Here is a 24,464-nt window from a genome sequence, read left to right on the forward strand (position 1 = left end):
GGAGGATTAAATGAGGCAATACATGTTTTCTTTTTCCTCTGTGCTTATAACATTAACTGGCACAGAGAAAGCACTCAATGCTGACAGCTATTATTATTACAAGTACCACAATGTGCTCTAGGTGGTACAAAAGGGAACTAACCAACCTCAGCCTTCAAAGAGATCACAGACTACATGGGATGGAGCATGGAGTATACATAAAAGGAGCATGAACAACGCAGGACTGTCTCCACTGTACGTTTAGATGCAATGGCAGCAGGTCAGGATGCATCAGAGTGGTTCAGTGAGGCCCTCAATTCTCATTAGGAGAGAAATTCAGGCATCTACAGAGAAGGAGAGTGAGAACCTGAATAAGTTAGCAGCTACCAGCATCAGTGGTATCAGTACTTTTGGGTACTGCTTTGTACAGTAAATAAAATAAAAGCAAGTTTTACGTCTTAGCCACAGGCCAGCTCTTCCCAACACTTTTGCAACCAGAAACCATGCTTAATTTACTAGAGTCCTTTGAGGATTTAAATAGCACACTGATGGAGCAGAATAATGTATGCTATTTCAACTTTTAAAAAGTTTGGCAAGCTTTAAAACCCAAAGCTGTTTTGGGAAAATTGAGTTACCATGGAATTGGGGGCCAGTGTTTAGTCCTGGTTCCTTATACATGGCTTGGAGATAAGAAACAAAAAATACTGGTAGAGCTAAAAGGACACTTTTATGAATGACAGAAAATAATATAGTAGGGCTGCAAGAGATCAGCTGTGGGATTAATTTGATTTAATATTTATAAATGAGCTGGAAGAAGGAATGTAGTGTAAAATCCCTAAGTTGGCAGATGTCTTTGCACTATTCCAATGAAGTTAATAAACTTCAGGAAAATGTTTGTTTTGTAGGAGTGGGCATAAAAGTGGTCAGCAAGCTTCTATATGAACAAATCCAAGGAAATGTCTCTAGAGACATTTATTTCAGAAGATTTCTAACGAGCCTTACCTTTTTATCTGTGAATAGGGTCTCTGCTTCAGACATCAGTAGGTGTAAATAAAAAGAAGATGGAGTTGATGGTGTCATCAAAGGGAAATGATATTTAAAGAGAGAGGGTTATATGAACATAAAAAAGGAGACTAGTAGTAAGCTGATAAAGAATGTTTCTTTACAACCCCCAAAGGCAGTTGATGTTTAATGGTTGGTGATTCATGTATTCACTAACTTTTAAAGTTAAATAAAATGAATATGTTAGGCTACCATTTTAGAAGAAATGCAATCAGATGTTCTCTTCAACTTGACTACGAAATACTTGCCTTTTCAGAGGATGACTTTCTTATTTTTTATTGTTGATATTATTACAGACATCCCCTACTTCCCCCCTCCACCCAGCCCCCGCCTCACCCCAGGCCTTCACCACACTATTGCCCGTGTCCATGGGCTATGCATATAAGCATATGAGTTCTTTGGTTAATCTCTTCCCGCCCTCCCCCCTTCCCTCTGAGATTGATCAGTCTGTCCATGTTTCCATGCCTGTGCATTGACCGTCTGCCCCCTGGTGGTCAGTGTGCGTCATAGCTACCGGTCGAATGGTCAAACAGTCGCCTAGGCTTTTATATATATTCTAGTGGCCCGGTGCACAAAATTCGTGCATGGGGAGGGGCGTCCCTCAGCCCAGCCTGAACCATCTCCAATCAAGGACTCCTTGGGGGATCAGGCCTAAACCGGCAGTTGGACATCCCTCTCACAGTCTGGGACTGCTGGCTCCTAACCGCTCACCTGCCTCCCTGCCTGATCGCCCCTAACATCTCTGCCTGCCTGCCTGATCACCCCTAACTGCCTCTTCCTGATTGCCCCCAACTGCTCTTCTCTGCTAACCTGGTTGCCTCCAACTGCCCTCCCCTGCCAGCCTGATCTCACCCAGTCTCTGTCTCTCTTTGTTTTTCCCAGTGGTCCTCCAAACCTCCCTGCCTCCCTGTCTCCTTCTTCCTCTTTCCCTGCTGTGAGGGGGTGGGGCCAGTGGGGGCTGTTCCACCCTCTGCCCACCCTCCCTTCCATCCAGGCCTCTTCAGGCCCAGTCTGTTTTGTTTCTTCATTCTGAGAGAGGCTCCAAGAGCAAGCTGGGAGGGAGGGAAAGAAAGGGAGAAAAGGCTGTGAGCTGGTGGGCGCTGTGTGTGTCTGTGCACATGTGTGGTTGTGAGTGAGTATGAGTGCTGGCCCTGCCTCCCCCATCCCCATCTCCACTGCCACAAGTCCCCACCCACCAGTGCCTGCTGCACACGCAGCCTGGGTATTAGGTCGAACCTCTGGTTATTTTGGATGTGACAGACCCAGGGTTTTTATATATTAGGATATATATAGATAGATAGATGATAGATAGATAGATAGATAGATAGATATAGATATAGATATAGATATAGATATAGATATAGATATAGATATAGATATAGATATAGATATAGATATAGATATAGATATATATCTTATCTAATAAAAGTAATATGCAAATTAACCATCACTCCGCGACAAAGATGGCAGCACACATAGCAGCCAGGGCAGGATGCTGGCTGCATCACCCCAGCAACGTGAGCCCAGCAGCCAAGAGCGGACTGCAGGCAGCACCCAGCAGGGCCTGCTTGCCCATAGCCGTGGTTTGGAGCAGGCAGGCCCCGCAGAGAGCAGAGAACCACGGGGAGCAGGCCCAAGCCATTAGTAGGCCATCCCCTGAGGGCTCCTGGATTGGAGATGGTGCAGGTCGGGCTGAGGGGACTGCCCCCCTCCCCCGCACAAATTTCATGCACCGGGCCTCTAGTATATATATATTTAAATTTGTCCTTAACCTGGTTAAACTATTTTAATTGAAAAACAATATAAGGGGAAATTTATGCTGCAAATGGCTTGGGAAAGCCTCCTGAAAATAAACCCAGCTCCAAGGCCTGTGGGAAATTGTGGGAGGAGCAATTAGAGAAGAAAGAAGTAAAGAACATGTAAGGGTTTTTCTCCGTCAAATGAGTAGAAAGCACACTCAGAGTTAAGGTCTTTCCTGTGTGTTTCCCTGGCCAACATCCAGGACCTCCCTTAGCATTGCCATTGGCCCTTACTCTTCAGGACTATACACTAGACCAGGGGTGGGCAAACTATTTGACTCGAGGGCCACAATGGGTTCTTAAACTGGACCGGAGTGCCGGAACAAAAGCATGGATGGAGTGTTTGTGTGAACTAATATAAATTCAAAGTAAACATCATTACATAAAAGGGTACTGTCTTTTTTTTGTTTTAGTTTTATTCATTTCAAATGGGCCGGATCTGGCCCGCAGGCCGTAGTTTGCCCACGGCTGCACTAGACTGAGAGCACAATAAAGGCTTTATCTGTCTCGGTTATTGTTGTACTTCCAACACTTAGAAAAAAGAATGTTGAATGAATGTTTGTTAACTGTTAAATAGTGTTCTGCATTGTAAAGAGACTCTATCTGCAGTGGTTTATTTTTGTTCTATGGGGTCATCCCATGGTTTAAAAGTCTGAAGAGAGCTTGTGGTCAGTTTCACCACTGGTGCCAAATACAAGTCAGCTTTCACTTTGCTTCAGACTCTCCTGTGACAAATCTTTTCTTTACCTTCACCTTTGCAGATACAGCCAAAAGGCAGCGAGGAATGGAATGAAAAATCAGTTCAACCTCCATGAGCTGAAAATGAAGGGCCCTGAACCGGTGGTCAGCCAAATTATTGACAAGCTGAAGCACATTAACCAGGTATGTGGAACTATATCCAACAAAAATGAAAGCAGCAAAGGAGTAACGGATAGATGGTGTTCACTGTGCAAACTGAATTCTTGGGTTTTGGGAGAGGCAGCCATTATTTATTTTTCTTCAAGGATTCCCTCTACTAAAAAGAATTTTTGACCCTTGTTTTTCATCCCACTTTTAAATCATAAAGATTATATTGTAATATTAGAGAAAGCTTGGAAAATAGATGGAAAAGTATTTCTCACAGTGCCATTCCTGTATTCCAATTGCTTTCATTTTCATCTCTTCTTTTCTAATATTGAGAAACATCACACTCCAACTTTTTACATAATTAGAAGTATACAAGTGATTTAGAGTTCTTAAAATTAACACTATATTGGAAACACTTTTTAATGTTGCCACAAATCTTCATATTAATCATTTTTGTGGCCATAAGATTCTTTTAAGTATTCATCATAATTAATCAGCTTGTTTTTGCTGCACATTCAGATTGCTTCAAAGATTTTACCATTATAAATAAAGCTACTTCTTCATATATAATGCTTTCTCCTGATATTAGATCATTTTCTTAAAGTACTGGGGTTATTGAGTTAAAGGATATGAACATTTTTATTCATGTTTCTAAATTGCTTTCCAATGGGGATGTATCAGCTTTCACTGCCACCAGTAAGATGCAAGAGGACCAGTTTTACTACGCCTGTAACAACTTTTGATTCACTGCCATGCATAGAGACACCCACAGATTTGCTTGACCTATACACAGAGTTTTTCCTCTCAAGAAGTTTAGTAGCTAAGACACAAATAGAAGTTAGTTGTACCATCTGCTTGTGATTGCTTTGTGGCCACAATAAAAAATGCCAACATATATCAGAGTGACAGTGTTTTTGCCCCATGATTCATGGGTGGGAGAGCCCTGGCACCACTGACTTCTATTTGTAGCCTAAGAACTTAATGAAACTAAAATCCTTATGCAAGGACAGTGGTTTCTGTATGAAAACATTGGCATGATTTTGTTTTTTAATATGAAGTTTAGCAGTGAAATTTCTGTGGTTCTTAGAAAATGTTTAGAAAGGCTTTCCAAATAGTGGAATATTTTACTGCAAATGGCATTGTGAAATTATTTACAACACACTTGGGTGTGACTCCTCCAGTGCCTAATAAAGTGCTCTGCACTCAATGAGCACATAATAAATAGTTGTTACTGCTGCTGAGCACATGATAATGACAGTATTTGCATAACCATTTTTTTCTATGAACTCACAGCCTCACTAAGTTCTATAAATCCTGGTTAGATATAGTGTGATTATTTAAAAATGCATCTCTGAAGGGTTCAGAGCACAATGTAAACCACTAATGGCTGAACTGAGGGCATGGTACTTTTTCACCTGGGGACAGTGGCAGTCCTCTGAATTTGTCCTCTGAATTATTTCCAAATTACCTCAAACCAATTTTATCTGGGTGGCTCCACTCAATTGATTAGAGACCCCAGCATTGGTGAGGCCAAAATCTGAGGGCCCATCACTGTTCCCATAATCCTACCTGAAGAATACTGTCAACAGAGATGTTTAATGAACCGAACTTAAGGAATACCCACTATGTGTTCAGCCAAGTTCCAGGGAGTTTAAGGGTTCTGTAAGAGTCTAAAACTGTTTTCACGGTTTCTTCAGAGGGGATGCACAGCATAGAAAGTGCTTAAATAAAGATAAACAAATATAAATAAAGATGATGAAGAGCCAAAAGAGTGATGCTGCTCATTAATTTTGGACAGTTTGCTTAGGGCTAAGCTGGGCTAGGCTAGTGTATGGACTAGATAGACACAGGTGTTAAGATCTGCCATCAACAATGAGTAGGTAAAGAGAAGCAGGGGAGTGGAAGTCATAAGAAAGATTAGACAAGCACCTGTGGATGGATTTCCCCCACACACACACACACACACCTGGGAAAAAGAGGAAGCTGCATCAGACATGGGCTTCTGTATGATCCAAAGTTCACTAAAATATTTATAGTGAGTCCCTTTTGAAAACACTTAGATGTTTGGTATTAATACTATGGGAGACCATGTGATATAGTAGAAAGAAGATGAGCTTTGGATTAATAGACCTGAATTCAGTTGTGGCTCTTACTAGGTGTATAACCTTGCACAAATCACTGTTTCTCTGAGCTTTAGTTTCTTCATCTGTAGTATATAGAGATATCTTAACAAGGTTACTGTAAGAATTAGAATATATATATATATATATATATATATATATCACGATTATATAATTAAATATATAACATTTTATATATTATACATATTTTACATATATATCCATAATGTATTTACAGAATACATAACATGTGTTGATATACTAAGTGGCTGTTAAGATGATGATATTCAGGATTTTCTCTACAGGCCGAACCTGAGTTTGAATTCCCAGTACTTTGTACCAGCCTAATTCTGCTCCCCCAATTTTGTATGATTGCAGATCTCTTTGATCCACCTATCTTTTCTCTTTTGTATTGTTTCCTTCTTTCCCTTTCCTCTAATTTCTAGCTGCAAAAGCTTTCAGCTTTAGGTAGGGGCATATATATTGTCATAGTAGGAAAGGTCCCAATTTACAATTCCTTTATCTTACCTTCATCCATGAATATGTGTGTGAATATATTTTGTTCCCTTACAAAAACCATTAAGCAACCAATTACTCACATCCATAGACTGGTTTTACCTGTTTAAGTTGAGCTGTTAAAACTGGTTGGCTCCAAACACCCACATTGATTTTTTTTTCTCATCTGCGTTGCTTTCCATGGCTTTATTCAGGTCTTCAATAAAATTTCTATTTTTGATCATAAATAAGAATGGGATGATGATGGTGATGATAGTGATAATATGTTTATATTTGTGTAGCATTTGACCATATTTCAAAGGAATTTTATTTCCTAAAAGACTAACTACTTATATTGAGAAAAATAGCAAACCTGGAATTGTATGACATAAAGCACCTTCACGGAATCATTCTTTTCAAGAACTCACTGTTACCATTGGGCATTATGTCATCCTCACTGCCCCCTGGGAGATTAATAATAAATAATGTTTGTTCCTTTTTATAGCTAGGGAAACTGAGGCAGAAAGCCATTAAGGGCTGTGTGGGCATACTGCCAAACCATTCAGTGAGTTCAGTTGAAAATTTGATCAATCATCCAGATGTTGTTTCCTATACACTGCCAAACATCTGGACTCACTGAATGCCTGACTAAATTTACCTAAAGTTTTAGTGATGGGAAGGTAGAATCAAGTTAACTTGTCCAAGTTCACATGTAAGTGAGTGGTGAATCCAGGAGTGTAATGTTATTTTTCTAAGCCCCTTGCTTGGTATTAAACTACAGTAGGATGCTCCAACATACATATCTATAAATACAGAGGCATTGATATTTTTCTCTATCTATGCATGTATGCTCATGTTTGTCCATAAAGATGGACTGTAGTTAGGCCATTTATAAGCATATTCCAAAATAACTCTTCACTTTCTTCCATGGAAATTCTCAGCTGACTCCTTTCAGGTTATAGTTGCTGTTGATAGCACTGGAAATAATATACTCACTAAGGGAATAAAGTAACATTATTTCCATGTTGACAGTCCCATGGTATAATCTTGAGGGGATAGGTTCAGGGTCAGGCCAACAGCCCTTTCCTGGGAAGGCCTGCAGGTGTGGAATGTCCTCCCCTCCTTCCAAGCCAGAGTTCATCTGTAACATTCCCACGACTGGAAATGAGGATCTTTTTATTTCCTTTTCAGTTTCTAATTTGTGTGAGGATTTATTGTCTTGTGTTAGGAGAAGAATTGAAATCTTTAAAGTTCTCAGTGTCAGTCCTGGAATTTGCAGGAACATATTGTGTGTTTTTTTAATGAAAAGTTTTTTTTATGTTCTGCTCCAAGGCTACTGCATGGAAAGAAGAACCCACAATTACCAAGAATGATCACAGTCCATTCTTAGCCATATGTTACTGTGGGCCATTTGTCCTCTAACCCTATTCTGTTGGCAACATTTTCTCTCTCTTGAAGTTAGCTATGTACTTAGTGCTAATTTAGCAGTCCCAAAACTGCTATAGACATTATTATTCCCAAGGAAAATCTAGCTATTTATTGTTTTTCCCTGTTTCATTTCAGGTTCAAATATAATTCCATAAATTGTTTTCCTGACCATTGTAAACAGTTGAAGCCAGAGCAGTCAATACCTGTCCAGTTAGTGTCAGAGTTTTTCAAAGTTGGATAATGTCTTATCTGTTTGGGATGGTTAACATGTCCTGCTGAATGGTAGAGGAGTAGACAAGATGGCATCTTAAGATTCCTTCCAGTTGTGTGATTTTGTGATTTGTGGCTCAGGGTCTGGCTTTAACCCAGCACCATCTTGTGAACAAGTCTTGTGACTTTATTCTCTGCTCTGCCACTCGTTTGAAAACACCCTATTTCAGATCACTCTTTTCTACTTTATAACCTCTCATCTTTTCAGAAATTGTTCCCTTCCACCAGTCTTCCAGCTTGGGCAGATGGAACTTAAACTTACCTTTCCCCTCACCCAATTCTTCCGTTTTTCTGCCTTGTTCTCATTAGGCTATAAAAACATTAAACTATAAAAACACTTTTGCATTTATCACCCCTAAGTTTCCCTACACCAGAGCTAGATCTAGTTAATCATGTGACTCCATATGAATGATAATAATTCTGCCATACATTTGCATAGCACAATTCAGTTTGTAAAGCTCTTTCATGTACCTTAGAAAAATTTACCTTCTCAATGGCTTGGAGAAACAGGTATTATTACCTACATTTTCCCAGTGAAGAAACTGGGCACTAGAAGGCTAAGTGACCTACGTGTAGTAAGTGGTAGAACTAGACCTACAACCCAGAGCTACTGATTTCAGTGCTTTGTGCTCTTTCCTTCTACTTCTAAAAAGACATGGCACACCTTGTTATGGTAAGCAAGATCCATATATAAAATATATGCAGAAGCACAAATTATAGAAACTCATTAATTTGTCTAAAGATTTCCAAGTCCCTAATATAGTAATTTCTGTGGTCTAAAGTTCTGAAATCAGAAGCAAAGCAAGAACAAGCATGTTGTTTATCAAATCTCAATTGAAGGTTCTTAGAAAACTACTACACTGTATAGTGTGGAAACTGAGGTACTTTGTGGTATAGGTATGAGTTATAGATAGTATACAAGCTTTCTATTAGCTACCTGTAATTCATAGAATGATCTTAAATGGTGATAGAAAATTTTAAAATGTAGAAGTGAAATGTCTTCACACCATTCCTCTTCATGAACACCTGAAAAATTCTTTTTAAGATTCTTGAAGGCTACTTTAGTATCATGAAAATACACTAGCTTTTGAAATAGAAAGCTAAATTTTTAATAAGTTAATTAGTAAGGTTGTTAAATGCCAGAAAAGTACCTAAGACATTCCTTAGCATGTGATTCAAAAGAAAAACTTTAAATAAATCTCAGGCATGATGGAAAATAACTCTGAATAACTTATTTCATAGTCTTCTCACAATAAAACCAGTGAGATTCATAAAACACTTCTCTAGTCCAATGGTTGTTAGGAAAGCCAACACTGATATAAAATTTCTAAATGAAAGAAGAAATCTTTAGAGAGTCAAATTTAAATAAAAGAACTTTCCAAATGGAATTATATCTCACTGTCTTGTCACTCTTCTTCATATATAAATAGCATGGCAGAACTCAAATTATTGCCATTTCCATATGGAGCCAGAATGTGTGTTGTGTGTGTGTGTTTGTGTGTGTGTGTGTGTGTGTGTGTGTGTGTGTGAAACACAGAGTATCTACAATGACATGTTAACAAGAGCCAATGAATGACATCTGAGTTTCAAAAAGACAATGCGTGTTGGTCTTTGAATACCAGATTTAGATTCTGTGTAGCTAAACATTATTTCATGAAGTAAAAAGGAATTAGCTGATGCATTACAAAACACATTTATCATTAAAAAAAATCTTCTGTCATTTTGCTTAATAGCCTAAAAAATAATTACAATGTCTGGTGGTTTTGAGAGCATATGTTTTTAATATTTTAATTACTATGTACAGTTTAACACTACATCAAGAAGTATTCCCAAGTATTTCATATTAAATTTTTTGAAATGAACTATTTTCTATATTTGGAATATACAAGATTAAAGATATTTTAATTGGGTCATGTATTTTACTGCTTGCATATTTATAATTTTTCAAAAATAGTAGATGAGTCAGGAGTGGTGAGCCAAAATGTAGTTGATAACAGTGTTGTGGTAATATTGATTTAACAATGAAAAGAAATACATTGTCTTTTTTCATTACAGTATTGTACTTTCATGAATTTTTGTTGTTGTTTCTTAGAAGTATAGGAAGTGTTAGCTATGGAAAGACAAATTCTACATGTGAAAAGGCAATTCTATTAAACTATACAGTTTTACACTTGGAAATATATTTCCAAAATATCTCTGAAATCCACAGGGTCTCATATTTTATTTACATTTAGTTACTGGTAAAATGTAACACCATATTTTGAAATAAATGGTTACAAATGGTTGCTTTTTACCTCCATAAACCTTTACTATAAGCACTATATTGTTATATCTATTTTCAAATACTTTTTGAGAAATTCAGAAATAACTTTTCATATATATATATATATATATATATATATATATATATATATATATATCTTGCTTCTGGACTGTCAGCTCCTCAAGTCTAGGATCATGCATATAATTTTCTATTTCTCATAGTACCTAACATATATAAAGTAGGTGCTCAATACATACAACATTTTATTGATCAATTCATTTGAAGAACTCAACCTTTGTTCACTCAAATTATTTCTCAATTTAGTTTCAATTTAAGGCATGTTTCACATTCAATATTAACCCGTTTCTGTACTAAAGAGCAGGGTTACATAAGTACAAATTATAGTTAGAAGGATTCTTTAGGTGGTAGAGGGTCCAACCCTCTAGTTTTATAGATGAGGAAATTATAGCCAAGAGAGTGAAATGACTTGCCCAAAGTCATATTGCCAGTATATAACAAAGCTGGGACTGGGAAATGAACAGATCAGTATCCTGTAGTGCCATTATTGTGCTTCCACATTTTCTTATACAGTACTCCCAACCATAGCAGAAGCCCATTCTTTAGCAGTTCATATTAGGAACAAAAAGTAGTACAGCATGAGCCATGATCTTGTTAATTATTTATCTCTTGTTATGGATATTAACTAGTGTTTGGTTATAACAAGTACACCTCAGTGTCTGTAGCCTCATTAAACCCATTGAACAGTTGTTGCACACAGGTCAGGAGGTGGGGGGTCTCTGATGGGATCACTGAACCAAAAGCAGGCAGTGTCAGCAGGACCTGTTGCTCATGGACTTTTGCCCATGCATATTTGAACTTAGGCTCCTATCCACATTCAGGAACCAGTCATTCTTTCACTCGCATGTTCTGGATTTCAACTCCTCCACCTTCCTGGGAAACCTGTAATAATTTATCTAGTGCCTTCTCCCTCCTTCCAGTATGGCAAAATTAGCATCATATTAGTCAGTGGGCTTATGCACAAGTTAGCTCAGTTGTTTAGGCAGCATATTCAGAATATGTTCCATAGGGAGTAGTGATGTGGGAGAGGTGCTGTGGAGTTGTGCTGAGTCCCCCATTCCTATTTTATCCAGAGCAGCTATATTTTAAAAATCTGCTTTACACATCAGTCTTCTGAGTAAGATTACACTTAAACAAAGGGTTCCAACTGCTAAAAGAATAAAAATCTCAGGGTGCTCTTAAGGCTAACATTTAAGATTTAATCTCATATGAGTCATTTTTTCATTTGAGCATTCATTCAATGAGTGTACTAAATATCTACAATACACAAGGCAGTCACAGAATACCTTCCAATTCCCATCAGCCACCTCCTAAAATGAACTGTTGCTTAAAATGGTGACCAAATGGAAGAGTGTGAATGGCTTGGTCTAGTCCTATTGAAAGTGATGTTCCAACGTGATTTTGTAGGGCCTATGTTCCTGTACTAATGAGCCAAAAGTGTCTTATTTGACATTGCAGACCAACAACTAAATTTCCCTTGCCCAAGTCATTTGGATTCTGACAAAGTCCAATGGAAATAAATACTGAGCAATTTGTCTTAAATTAGCTTGTCTATACAGAACAGATAATTTTGTCCCTGGATGGCAGTCCTGTGTAAATAAGCTCGATTAAATGTTTGGCCTCTGTCTTCTATGCCCATGGTTATTTGAGACTTCAACTGCAAACTTATTTGATACATGATCAGGGATGTTTCCATATTCTGTATAGGCTCAATATTAGTACTTGGTAAAGGTAAAATATTAACAATAGGATCAATTCTGTATCCCTAACTATATGGCTGCCTTAGCAACCACAGTCATTTTGTATAGCAACAATTAAGTAGAATATTTCCTGCAGAATTCTAATTAATGTCCAAAGTGGAAATTACATAATTATTGGATTTTATTGGATAATTTCTTAATAGGGTTAAAGTATGATCTTATTTGTTTAATTAAGTTGATTTAGATATTATTTTCTTCATAGTCCATATTTTGCTAAGTCATCACTTTTCATAGTAATATCTATTCTATATTATGGGCATGCAATTAATAAGAGCAAAGAAGCTAAGAATATTACTATTATAGTATATCATAAATAATGAGTCCCAAGTTCAGATCAGTTATTTCCAACTTCACTGAGTAATCTTCCTATTATCATGATATCACTGTTAGAAAATTTTGAGTCATCACAACAAATAAAAGAACCAAAAGACTAGAGACAGGCACCTTCTACCCTCACCTTTAATAAGGGGAGGAAACTAGATTGTGGATACTACAAGTCAGGGATCCTGCTGTCACATCTTAGCAAAATTCTGGACTAGATTCTTGGAGAGCATGAGCTTTCAGAAGTCACCACGATGGTTACTAGAAGTCACTATGGGCTCACTCAGAACAAACCAGGAACCAGGTCTCACTTCCGTGCACACCTGATCTTACTAAATCAAGAATGACTCAGACATGGTATGTCTAGATTGCAGCAAGGCATTTAACAAAAGTTCCTAGGATTGTTTTTCAACAAGTGGCAAGAAATGTTGACTAAATAATCATATAGTTTGATAAAGTGTAGCTAATTAACCATCATACCTGAAGAGTGATTTCTTAACTTGTCAATGTCAGCCTGGAAAGAGGCTTCGGTTGTTTGCTTTGTACTTGACCCTTACTACCTGAAGTTTTTACCAGTGGCCTAACTGAGGACAGAGAAAGCATGCATCTAATATTTAGAGATGGCACAAAGCTAGGTGGGATTAAGCTAATCTATAATAATAAAAGCATAATATGCTAATTAGACCGGATGTCATTCCGGACGAAGCTAGGGCTGTGAGGGAAGCCCAACTGCCTGCTGGTGGCTGGAGGGAGCCGGCGCTGGCAACCGGGGGAGGGAAGGCCCACTCTTTTTTTTTTTTTAAGTTCGTGAGTTTCTACTTTAATGAAATTAAGAATCCTGGAAAGCATGGTAGAACATTCAAGGAAGACCTACTCTTGCACGAATTTCATGCATGGGGCCTCTAGTATATAGACAACACAATCAGTATCTAAAAATATCTAAGTAGACTGGAATAGCAGAGAAAGCTAACAAAGTGAAATGTTATAGGGATAGCCCTGGTCGGTGTGGTGCAGTTGGTTGAGTGTTGTCCCATGCACAAAAAGGTCACTGGTTCAATTCATGGTCAGGGCACATGCCTGAGTTTCGGGCTTGATCCCCAGTAAGAGACATGCAGGAAGCAGCCGATCAATGTTTCTCTTACATTGGTGTTTCTCTCTCTCTCTCTCTCTCTCTCTCTCTCTCTCTCTCTCTCTCTCTCTCTCCCCCTCCCTCTCTCTCAAATTAATAAAAACATATTTTAAAAAAATGTTACAGAGATAAATGTAAAGTATTACATGTAGATTCACAACACTGTTTTGTAAACACAGTGAGGGAACCAAACTTAGCAGGCACATTTGTTTTAGTTATGATGGAAACAGCTATAAAACCTTCACTGACCCACCAGACTCTATCTCTCAAATGTAGACATCACTTAGCAGCTCTTTTGATGTTGTGGCCATTATTGTGGTGTAGGGAGAAGAGGTAGGTAAATATGTAAATGTGTGTTGGGGTTATCCAGGCAGGGGCATGGGAGTGAGTGGCTAGAAAAATATTAATGTATCCTGTCTAAATGTTCAAAAATCTATTTGGGGATTGTAATGTTCACTGCTCCACAGCAGTCTTTGTTAAACCAATATTACCTGCTTTTGTTGTGAAGTCTTTTTGGTGTGTGATTTAGAGCCATACTGAGAAATCTGAGAGCCACAGCGCTATATAGTCTAGTTTGGGGGAAAGTACAGACTCTAGAACCAAATGTAGATCTGGGTTTAAGAACAAATTATTTAACCTCCCTGTACTCAAGTTTCCTAATCTTTGAAATGGGTATAGTATAATCTATCTTGAAGGATTAGTACAAGTGTTAGAGATAATGCATGTAGTAGACACTCAACTTTTAAGGGTATATTAAAATCTTATTTGTATTTTTCCTTTTTATTAAATTTATTGGGGTGACACTGGTTAACAAAATTATACAGGTTTCAGGTGCACAATTCCACAACACATCATCTTTATACTATATAGTGTGTTCACCACCCCAAGTCAATTCTCTGTCCATCACCATTTATCCTCCTCCACTTCCCCCCGACCCCTCTCCCCCTGACAATCACCACACTATTGTCCTTGTCCATGAGTTTTTTTCTCTTGTTTGCTAAATTCCTCATTTTATACCTACTCTTTTGCTTCATATTATGATAATAGGAAGAGTTAACATAAGGGAAGTCGGGAGTGACCTTTTAAGTGGCTTGAATCTCCGTCCCTCAGTTTACCAATTTCTGGAATGGAGAAACTACAACTTTTCTAGTTTTGGTTGTTGTTTAAATGATTTAAAAATTCTAAATATAATAATCTAAATGCTAAAGATTCTTGGGAAAATATATCTAGCCAAGCTTCAACAGATTTTTGAACTATTTAAAGTTTAGTTTGGCTCAAAGTAACTGAATGGAAAATGAAGATGATGAAATATATATATATATATATATATATATATATATATATATATATATATATATATGATTGTGTATGATATTGTGGGTTTAAATTAAGTTCTTCAGATTTTCCCAAGTTTGAACTCTGCCCTAAAGTAGAGGATCTATAAATAGGCAGGCTGCCCTTAGAGTACAGCTTAGAGATCTTACCACATGATTCAGAGCCCCATTTTAATATTCAGCCCCACCAGGACCTTTCATGGAAGGATAGTATCAAGTGAAGAGACTTCAGAGCTATAAAGTTCAGGACAAGTTAATCTGCATTCCTTTTGCATTTTGCTCTCTGGTTGAAGATGGTGAGAGGTTCCTAAATTTAAAACCTTGCTGACATGATATCCTTATTGGCAGATGTCTCACAGGAGGTATTTAGAATGATTTTGAGTGGTGTATAATATGAGAAAGAGAGAGAGAGAGAGAGAGAGAGAGAGAGAGAGAGAGAGTTGCACATGCTGGCAGAGCAGAAAGAATTCACAGGGCTTGGGGCTACGAGCTTTCTTGAGACATCATCACTCTCAGCTGTTAGGGTGATGTCACAGATGCCAGGAACACTAACTAGACCCAAATTCCCAAAGCTCTATTTTGCATTGCAGAGCCTAAGGCACAGAAGACCCATTCTGTTGGCTCTACTATCAAAGAACTATGAAAGTTGTTAGCCAAAGTCTGGGACCAGAGACTACTTGTCCAGAAAAAGAAGAAAAAGGAAAGCTAAAGCTGCCCCCTGCTGCCTGAGCCTTTGTTCCTGCCTGATAATATACCATGGAAAATGGGGAAGGAATCCAGACTCATTAATAAGCTAATACAAAAGATTAAGCCAAGCTAGCTGCAGTTCGCTATAGCTTCATATAGATTTTTTAAGGCATTTGAGAGCTGGAAAGATCTCTAGACCAGAACCTAGTGGCACTGTTACCTTTGTTCACCAGACCCAAGTATAAGATAAGGGTACCCATGTAGGGAGCAGTTTTTTATTACTGATTTCTTTTTCAGGGAATGCTATTCCCTGAGCTATTGTATGTCAAATTGATCAATAATTGCAATCTGTACAGATTATCATAAGATGCTGAAATGGAGCTCAACTCTGAGCTTCTATGTGTTGAATTGCTTTTCTTCTTGTCTGTTGTTCTTGGAAGTCACTTAAACCATGACTACTTGCATGACTCTAAAAATGAAACTCAGTAGGCAAAAAAATAAAGTAAAATTTAAAATATATGTATATATCCTTGCCATTTATTTTGAAGCTATTTATTAAATGCCCAGGGGATGTGTAGTGCCAAGTTTAGTGGACTCTGTTGATAAAGACATGGAAAAACCCCTTATACATAGTTATAATCACATAACATATATCATTACCATTTGAATTCATTTGTTCAATATTTAACAGCTCTGTGTGACAAGCTCTGGGAATAGGAGCTATGGACAAGGATACAGAAATAATTTAAACACAATTTTTGCTTTCAAGGAGGGTGATGAAAACATACCTACATAACTGTAACCCAAGGCATAGTTTAAGTATCTTAAGAGAAATATAAACCAAGTACTATGATAGCCCAGAGAAGGGAGGGATTAATTCCTACCAAGGGAATTAAACAAGACTTCAAAAATAAGTAGCCTTTAAGCCAGGCTTTGAAAGATGAGGAGAATTTTGACAGATAGAGATTGGAAGGAAGGATCTTCCTGGCAGAGGAATTTGGAAAGAACAGTGTGGCACAAAGACATGAAAGTACATCAATAGCCTTATGTGGCTAGAGAGCTCACGGCCCAGGGCAGAGTGGAAGAGGACATGGGCAGTGAAGGACGAGACTGAAAAGGTGTGGTATAAAATGTGTGAGGACAACGAATAGTAAAATAAAGAATCTGAACTTGACTCTGTTAGTAGTGGAGAGCTACTGAAGGGATTGGAGCAAAAGCATGGCATAGTCAAATCAGTGTTTTATGATGTTAACTCTGCCAGGAGTATGAAGGGTGGTTTGGAGATTAGAAATTGGAGGCAAGGAGTCCAGTTAAACTTGACAGGGTTTATGAAACAAAGAAGTAAAGCTTACTATTAACATTCATTAACCTTCTTTTCCATAAAAGGTTATGGACCTGTTGAGGGGAAGAGGACTGTTGTATCCTAAAGTCAGGCTAATTATATTTGGCTGTTAGCCAGGACATAGGAGGGGGTGTAGCATGCAGTGGTTTGGGTCTCAGGAGAGGAGGCATGGAATGACTTTATCACAGCAGACTAGTACCTTATCCAGGTCCCACAGTAGAAAGTTAAAAGAAAATTCTAGTAACCCTAGAGATTGTCCCTCATTGAACCTGAAGTAGAAGTTCTCAAAATTAAGTATTTAGATTCCCTGATGAATATATTAACTATTACTTTTTAATCAATTTGTTACACACTTTTATGAGTCAGGATTCCAATTAAAAGTGGCTCTTTGGTTGTTGAATGTTGAGTGCCATCTGTTCACTGAAATCTCAAAAACTACCAAAACTGTGAGAAAGATTAAGAGAGATTATAGTGTTTTTCTTCTGCTGCCATTGTGGGTTCTTAGATGTGCTGGAGAGACTACTGTGTTTCATGACAGTCTCACAAAGAGGAGTGGGGGAACCCAAGGGAAGCAGTGACTGTTCGCCTTCTTCAACCTTCTTAAAACACATTTTCCCATTTGTTACCAACTCCTGTGTTTTTCTAATTATAGCAGGTACTTATAGTTTGTGTTGTTTCCCTAGAATGGTCTCCAAGAACTTTATATATAGGAGCCTGCTTGTTAATTTTACTCAAGCATGTGCTGACAATGAGCTGACCTGGCTTTTCACCAAGATTGGCTAGCTGGCACTCAACAACGTGTTTTCTCTCCACCTTAGCACCCCTGTACTCTTGCTGGTCAGTGCAGATTCTAAGAAGGCAGATAAGGTGCATTGTTTAGACAGCATTGAATCTTGTTTACAGAATTTCCACAAGAATAGGGTTTTGTCCACCACTCTATCTTCTGCTTCAAGTACAGTGCCTGGCACATACTAGATGACCAATAACTATTTATTGCATGAATAAGTGAAGGACTCTGTTCATATTTGACTTAGCTGTTTTCCTCCAATTTAGAGAGAATATCTATAATGTTATCCTATATCCTATACCTGTCCCACCATTGTATTTTGGAAGCAGGTAACTTGTTTTCTAGTTTCACAGGTACAGAGATGGAGGAAAATTTTGACCAGAATGGACCATACCCAGCATCTCATCAGTAACTGACTTATATTATGATTTTGGGGACTTTTGAACTAATGATATTTAGTTGAGATTTTATACTTAAGAGTTGATGCTGTAATTGGTTGAAACTTCTTAGGGATGTTGGGATAAGGTGAATGTATTTTGCACATGGGGCAGATGTGAATTTAGGGAGAAAATGTATGTGCAAATACAGAGGGAAAGCAAGAGAGTAGGGGGATTCTTTTCACCATTAAAAAATTGTAAAATGTTACACTGGGGTTTTGCCTTTAAATAATGTATAAAATATTCTGTCTGCCAAAAGTCATCAAGAATAGTCCTCCCTTTACTTTTTAAATTTTATTTTGTTTTATTTTTCCAACTTGACTGCAATGTAATTATATATAATATTGTGGAAGTTTAAGGTGTACAACATATTAATTTGACACACTTATATACTATGAAATGAATCCCACCCTAGCATTAGCTGACACTCCATCATGTCACATAATTACCATGTCTTTCTTGTGATAAGAACATTTAAGATCTACTCTCTTCCTCCACTGTCTTGAGAAACATGGTAGGACTGTACCATACTTCCCTGTGAGTCCTCATTCCATTCATTCAAAAGATCTTCAACTTGATAAGACCTGGTAAATCCATGAACTCTCTTCTTGTTCTGCCTCTCTTTTCTGACCTTCACTTGGCAGCTATGCCATGGCTCTCATCCAGTGGAATTACTTTTGACACAGACCCCAGTTAATGGCCTACTCCTTCCTATTATGCCTATTCTGTCACTGTAAGATATAGTATTGGGCAACATTGCAAAACCTACTTTATCTGTCAAAGCCTGAATAATAGGAACTTTCATTTTCTTGGCAGTCTCCTTTCCATTCAAAGATCAGCTTGTTGAGGCTTGAAGAGGTGAGATGAAATACTAATTCATGGACCACTTTATTTCTAGACTCTAGTTTCTCTGGGTCCTGAAGTCCTACGGCGACTCATGCCTCAGGTATAAGTAGCTAGACATTGAGAAATGTTCTTATTTGAGGGTTATAAGTGTGAATGAAGTAATCAAAATCTTTAGCACACCTACCCTATTTACACAAATTTCTCATGCTTTCCCCCAGGAAATTGTTTCTATGAAGGAGAGATGGTTCTGTGATATCTACTTTCAGCATATTTCCTGAACCTACTATGTGCTACTCCATTTTGTTATCACTGTCCCACTGGCATTGCTAGTCTGGGATTCTCATCCTGTAGCCAGTCAATCATCAAGTGCCTTCAGGTCATTATTTGTAGCATTCTTTGAGATCCTTTCTATCCCTATGCCATCACCCTAGTCCAGGCCTGCCTTACCTCACCATCAATCCCCTGTTGAGCACAGGGACTAGAAAAACCAATGAGACACTCACTGACCTTCGCATATAGAGAACCACAATCTTTTTTTATGTCTTTGTTTTCTTCCAACACTACAGTTTCCAACATGACTTATATTTATATTTTTCTTAAATTGAATCATATGTGTAACTTTTGTCTCTGCCACAAAAATACTTGTTGCCTTCCTTTTAAGTCCCTTATTTTTTTTCTCCCACCTATGCCATGTAACCTTTTGTGCGGGAGAGGTATTTCTTTCCCCACAAGTCCTCTCTCATTTACCCACTCTTGTCTTCCACATAATTTAAGAATTTCTTTCATAGGTTTATTTATTTTCTCTATGTCCTTAGTTATTCTGTTTTTAATGGAAAATAGTAAAAAGACAAGCACCATCTGATTTCACTTATATGTGGAATATAATGAACAAAGTAGAAACAGAAGCATGGATACATGGGATAGACTGACAGCTGTCAAAGGGGAGAGGGTTGGGGGACTGAATGAAAGAAGGTGAACAGATTGATACACACACACACACACACACACACACACACACACACACACACAGACAACAGTGTGGTGATAGCAGGAAGAGGGAGGGTAGGTGGAGGTGGGCAAAGGGGGGATAAATAAGGATGGAAAGAGACTTGGCTTGGGGTGATGGATGCATGATACTGTGTGCAGATGATGTTTTGTTGAGCTGTACAATTTGAAATCTGTACTGTTTTACAAACTAGTGTCACCCCAATAAATTCAATAAAAAATGACCTGGAGAAAGAGATCAAGACCAAATAGCATTTATTGAGCACTTGCTGGGTGCTGGTACTATACTTGGTATTTCAAAATACCTTATAAAAGAATACCATTCTTGCTCTGTGCTTCCTTCTGGATTAAAAAAAAAACCCAGCCATAATCTATAAATGCTTTTGGCTAGTGATGAGGAACAGCAGCCCCCCCCCCTCCTTTTTTTTAAAGCAAAAGCACCAGACGTTTGGGGAGGAATATGCAATTTGTGTTGTAATGCAAATTATCTCTTTCTTCCTGAGAACATTGGTTTCTTGCCAGAGTGTTCAATTCAGGCCCACACAAACTGGGTGTATTTATAGAGGGCCAAATGAGGAAGAGAACATGATAAACTCTTCTCCCTGGTAAAACAGTCAATGCCAAACAGGTGAATGCCATGTAGCATGAAACCTGGGGAACCAAATACCACCTAGTACATAGCAGCTAGACATTTGGTTGGTTAAAGGGCCCCCCTCACCCTCTAGGCAGGTGATTCAGGTCTGGGGACTCAGAAATGTTACTCTAGACCAGTGATGGCGAACCTATGACACGCGTGTCAGAGGTGACATGCAAACTCATTTTTTTGGTTGATTTTTCTTTGTTAAATGGCATTTAAATATATAAAATAAATATCAAAAATATAAGTCTTTGTTTTACTATGGTTGCAAATATCAAAAAATTTCTATCTGTGACACAGCACCAGAGTTAAGTTAGGGTTTTTCAAAATGCTGACACGCCGAGCTCAAAAGGTTCGCCATCACTGCTCTAGATGGTCACAAGCTTTCAGAGACTTTTTGGGACCCTCTCAGTGTATGGAACATGGCAGACTGGATCAACTAAATCTGCCTCTGAATTCTTAACCTTAAGATGTTAAAAAGAAGATAATCTCTGCATTTAAGTGTTTTAAAGTTTACGAGGACCTTTTGTTTACATTATCACACTTATTTCTCATTACTGTCCTGTGACCTAGCTATCATTAATATTCTCTATAATAGGTGATGAAACTGACATTCAGATTGTAAGGGACTGAAAGGTTGAACTTACTCTAAATTCTATGATCTTTCTTCTACTCTGTTGAGGGATGAAGAAGCATTAAGATAGTCTAATTATCTAGGAGGTCACTTGAAGTAGCCTGGAACTAGCAGATCCTAAGTTAGAAGTTTATCCTGAGGAAAGACTATGGCAATCCACAAAGTTTTATGTATAAGGATATTTCAGTGGCATTGTCATACTATACCATTTCCATACAATGAAATAATATGCAGCCATCAAAAATACCTTTATTGACTATATTCACCTCAAAATATTTTAATGGATGCAGATTATTCCACTATACGTAAATTAAAAATAAAAATAATTTTAAATATATTTTAAAAATACTGTTGTACAAAGAAAGATATCCATGATATATTGTTACATTAAAAAGGTTATAAGACAACTAGAGGCCTGTTGCACGAAAAGATTCGTGTAATAGGCCTTCCCTTCCCCTGGCCGCCAGCACTGGTTTTCCTCTGGCACCGAGCACCCAGGCCTTCACTGCTCCGGCTGGAGCCGCCTTCAGCGCCTTTGCTGCTCCACTTCACACCTACATATGCAAATTAACCGCCATCTTTGTTGTTGGTTAATTTGCATATCTCGCTGATTAGCCAATGGAAGGCGTAGCGAAGGTATGGTCAATTACCCTGTTTGTCTATTATTAGATTAGATATTAAAGTACAATTCAATTTTATAAAAGTTAGCACATGTACATACATATGTATGGGGGAGAAAGTCTGTAGAAATATATATTAAGACATGAGCAATATTATGATAACTTTCATATCCTTTCTTTAAGTCTCTGTACTCTGCCCAAATACTTTTTTAAATTAATTTTTACATCAAAAAAACAATAAATCTATTTTCATTTAAAACAGAAGACAAACATGTTGAGTTAGGTAAGAACAGATGTAAATTGAAACCACCCTGGACCAAGTCAAAGCTCTCACACTTCTTCTGATCCTCCCCCATCTGAGCTGTCTCTATCTCTATTGGCTGTCTCAAAAGTAACCTAGGCCCTGAGAGGAGACAGAAAGAGTATCATCTGGCCTGATAACCTCCTGACCCAGTGTTTCAGCCTGATAGCCCAAGTGTTATCACCTTAACTCTGAAGGCAGCACCAAAGACCTTTAGAAGATGGTCTCAGAGGCAGCCTCATGACCCGCATCACCCAGGACTCCTTGCTGACAGGCACACTAGGAAATGTTTGCACAGTGAGAGGTGGCCCCCAACCTTCTGAGTTTCTCAGAATAACTCAATATTACATCATCATTCACAAATGACCCAACATTTTGGAATATATTGTTATTTTTCAACTGCCCTACACCTTGGGGAAATGAATTACTTAAGCTTAATATTTGATATTTGAAGTAGGACCTCCCTTCATCTAACCTAAAATCATCTCTTTCAAGTTTAAGGGCTTACCCCCTAATTTTAGTGTTATAGGACATAAGTTTGTGGTTACCATACTCATCACAATTGTATGCACTTCTCTGATTTTCCCCATAAGCCTTCATCATTTCAGACTCAAGAGGCGAGTGATTTTAGTCTGTCATCATATGGCTTTGCCTTATTCTCCACCCTTTATTATTGTATTTGTCCTCCTCTGGACATTTTCCTGTTCCATTTTGTCTTCTTTACTACACCATCAGCAGAATATAATCCCACTAACATATACAGTAGCTCTAAAATTGGTACTGCAACTTAAAACTAACTTCTCTCTTAGTGGGTTGCTAGTGCCAAACATTCAGAAGTTCAGCTTTCAATGGAAGACAGTAGTAATTAAAGAGCTGTGAGTGCAGGTCTGTTTTGTCTTAAGAAATGTATGTGTATGTGGTCTCCACTTTATATTGTCTACTACATCAGAATCCAACTAACCCCATTGCTTTGAGGGAAAAGAACCCTCAAATCAATGAAATAAATGCTAAATCTAACATTCAGGCTCTATGAAATAAGACAGCCCTAATCTCTCAAAGGCCACAGATAAAGCCATCTGACAGTTTTGCAATGTCAGAAACTTTCAGTCATTCCTTTACACACATGTAAAACCTTCAGACTTTCTTGATAAAATATTCTTTATTTTTTTAAAAAATTGCTTTGAAGTTTGAAAATCAAAGCAGACCAGCTGTTTCTCAGAACAGAAAGGACTTCCCCTAAACTGCTAGAAAGCTAATAAGGATTTCAAAGGGCAATGATAACTTACTCTAATGACCAAAGTACAGGGAGCACTGGGGGTGGGACAAACTGTTTACTGCAACTAACACATTAACTAGGGAGCTTGCCCAGCCTTCCTCTGTATTTTCCCCTCTTTTCCTTTCTCTTTGTGTCTGTTTTTCTCCTTCTTTCTCTCACCATCCCTTGGCCTCTTTCTTTCTCTTTCTCACCTTTTCTTTTTTATTTTTTAAATTTTATTTTCTCAATCTTTCTCTTTCCCCCTCCCTCACATCTTTTTTCTTAACCACCTAATTCCCCAAACTTGCTATATCAGAGACCTGGAGTCTTTTAATTTTATTATATAGGTTGAATGGAGTTTTCCTTTCCATATTCTTATTTTTTAAGGAGATGAGGTGACTATTTTATATTTCTTCTACAAAAACAAACAAAAACGAAACTAAAACAAGTGGTTTCTGACTTGTGTGTGGCCCCAGTTGATTTTATTTTCCGCTGTGGGTCAGTGGCCCTTGATAGAAAAAAGGTGCCCACTCTTGCACTAAGGAGTCTTGCCAATTTAATTCTTTTTCAGAAAAGGAGGTGAAAAACAGTATGGACAATTAGTTACTGTGGGTGGGAGAAGGAATTTGACTGGCGGCAGTTTTCTTTGGAAACAGATAGGGAAGCATCAGAGATCGCAATAGTTTTTACTTGTGAAAAACAGAAGTTAGAAATAACTTGCTGGAAAGTTCAGCTGAGAACGGGAACATCTGGGGCTTATTCATGGGTTTTCAGACGTTTTTGAAGCTTTTTTACTAGCTGTTTGACCTCAGATTGAGGAGGAGATTTTTCAACTGTTAAACGTTTTTTTTCTTTGCATTCCTAAAGTCATATTGTGTTCAGCTTGTTAATATCTGCACAGGGGGCCTTGGGCAGAGTTGACCAGAGTTGGCAGGCTTTTGGAACAAATACGTAGCCGGTATTTCCCTTTCTTGTTGAGGATTTGCATGTGTCCCTTTCATCCATATATACAGCAGATTCCTCCACAAA

The 24,464-nt window shown here is 38.0% G+C and overlaps 1 protein-coding gene across 1 annotated transcript in view; it reads left to right on the top strand.

Moving 5' to 3' along the window:
• GPC3 (glypican 3) overlaps positions 1-24,464 on the top strand; it is a 406,774-nt gene that overhangs the window by 294,201 nt on the left and 88,109 nt on the right. Inside the window, exon 6 of the mRNA XM_036305437.1 lies at positions 3,602-3,722. Within this exon, the coding sequence (XP_036161330.1) occupies positions 3,602-3,722 (121 nt within the window). The remainder of the gene's footprint in view (positions 1-3,601; positions 3,723-24,464) is intronic.

This window comes from Myotis myotis, unplaced genomic scaffold (genome assembly GCF_014108235.1).
Source record: "Myotis myotis isolate mMyoMyo1 unplaced genomic scaffold, mMyoMyo1.p scaffold_m19_p_4, whole genome shotgun sequence".
NCBI lineage: Eukaryota > Metazoa > Chordata > Mammalia > Chiroptera > Vespertilionidae > Myotis > Myotis myotis.